Consider the following 1,032-nt stretch of genomic DNA (forward strand, 5'->3'; position numbering starts at 1 on the left):
AGGTGAGCGGGCTCCAGCTCCTCAAGGATGGAGCATGGGTGGACGTGCCGCCCATGCGCCACGCCATCGTCGTCAACATCGGCGACCAGCTGGAGGTGATCACCAACGGGCGGTACAAGAGCGTGATGCACCGCGTGCTCACCCGCCCCGACGGCAACCGCATGTCCCTCGCCTCCTTCTACAACCCCGGCGCGGACGCCGTCATCTTCCCTGCCCCGGCGCTTGTCGAGGAGCTGTCGGAGGAGGAGGCGGAGCGTGCCGGGAGCGCCGTGTACCCGAGGTTCGTGTTCGAGGACTACATGAACCTGTACTTGCTCCACAAGTTCGAGGCCAAGGAGCCGCGCTTCCAGGCCATGAAGGCGGACGCCGCGCCCATCGCCACCGCGTGATTAGGGACGTGGTCGTACGTGCCAGAGTCCCGAACAAGAGTATTTTGGGACGTATTGAAGTGGTGTATCGTAGATAATTTGTGTATGCGTGTGTAATGTTTTCGCTGGTGGCTTCGCAGTGCGCCAGTGCATGCCGTGATGCTTGTTTTACCGTACGTGTGAGTCAACTTCTTTTTATAGTATGTGTGTTAAGTAATGTACTCCCTCCGTCCAAAATTGAACCAAGTCAGAGACATCTATTTTGGTACAAAGGAAGCGAAACCACTCCTTGGCGATCGATCGCGGCGGCGATCGATTCCGACCGCGCGTGGAGCACGTTCTGTTTCCTTTCCCTTTCCTGCTAGTTTCTATTTTGGGAAAACCCACTCGACCACCGCATCTTATCCTATCCCCTGCGCCTCGCCTCCCTACTCTGCCCTGCCGCTTCCCCTCGCCGGCGGCTCCTTCCTCGCGGCAGCCCACTATCCCCGGCGCCTCGCCTCCCTACTCTGCCCTGCCGCTTCCCCTCCTCGCCGGCGGCTCCTCCCTAGCGGCAGCGACCAATACGGCGAGACGACGCGGCCGCACGAGTGCCGGCAAGGTCAGCGGTGAATACGGCGAGGCGCCGCAGCCGCACGAGCCCCCGCGAGGTCAACGGCGAATA

The 1,032-nt window shown here is 61.1% G+C and overlaps 1 protein-coding gene across 1 annotated transcript; it reads left to right on the forward strand.

Moving 5' to 3' along the window:
- Positions 1–5: 5 nt before the first annotated feature.
- On the forward strand, positions 6–589 carry LOC123178015 (1-aminocyclopropane-1-carboxylate oxidase 1-like; the record flags this gene model as incomplete). Its single annotated transcript, XM_044591372.1, has 1 exon — positions 6–589. A coding segment is annotated over one exon (384 nt), but the record flags the coding sequence as incomplete, so codon positions are not given.
- Between the last annotated feature and the right edge of the window lie 443 nt (positions 590–1,032).

Source organism: Triticum aestivum, unplaced genomic scaffold, assembly GCF_018294505.1.
Source record: "Triticum aestivum cultivar Chinese Spring unplaced genomic scaffold, IWGSC CS RefSeq v2.1 scaffold157595, whole genome shotgun sequence".
NCBI classification, from domain to species: Eukaryota; Viridiplantae; Streptophyta; class Magnoliopsida; order Poales; family Poaceae; genus Triticum; species Triticum aestivum.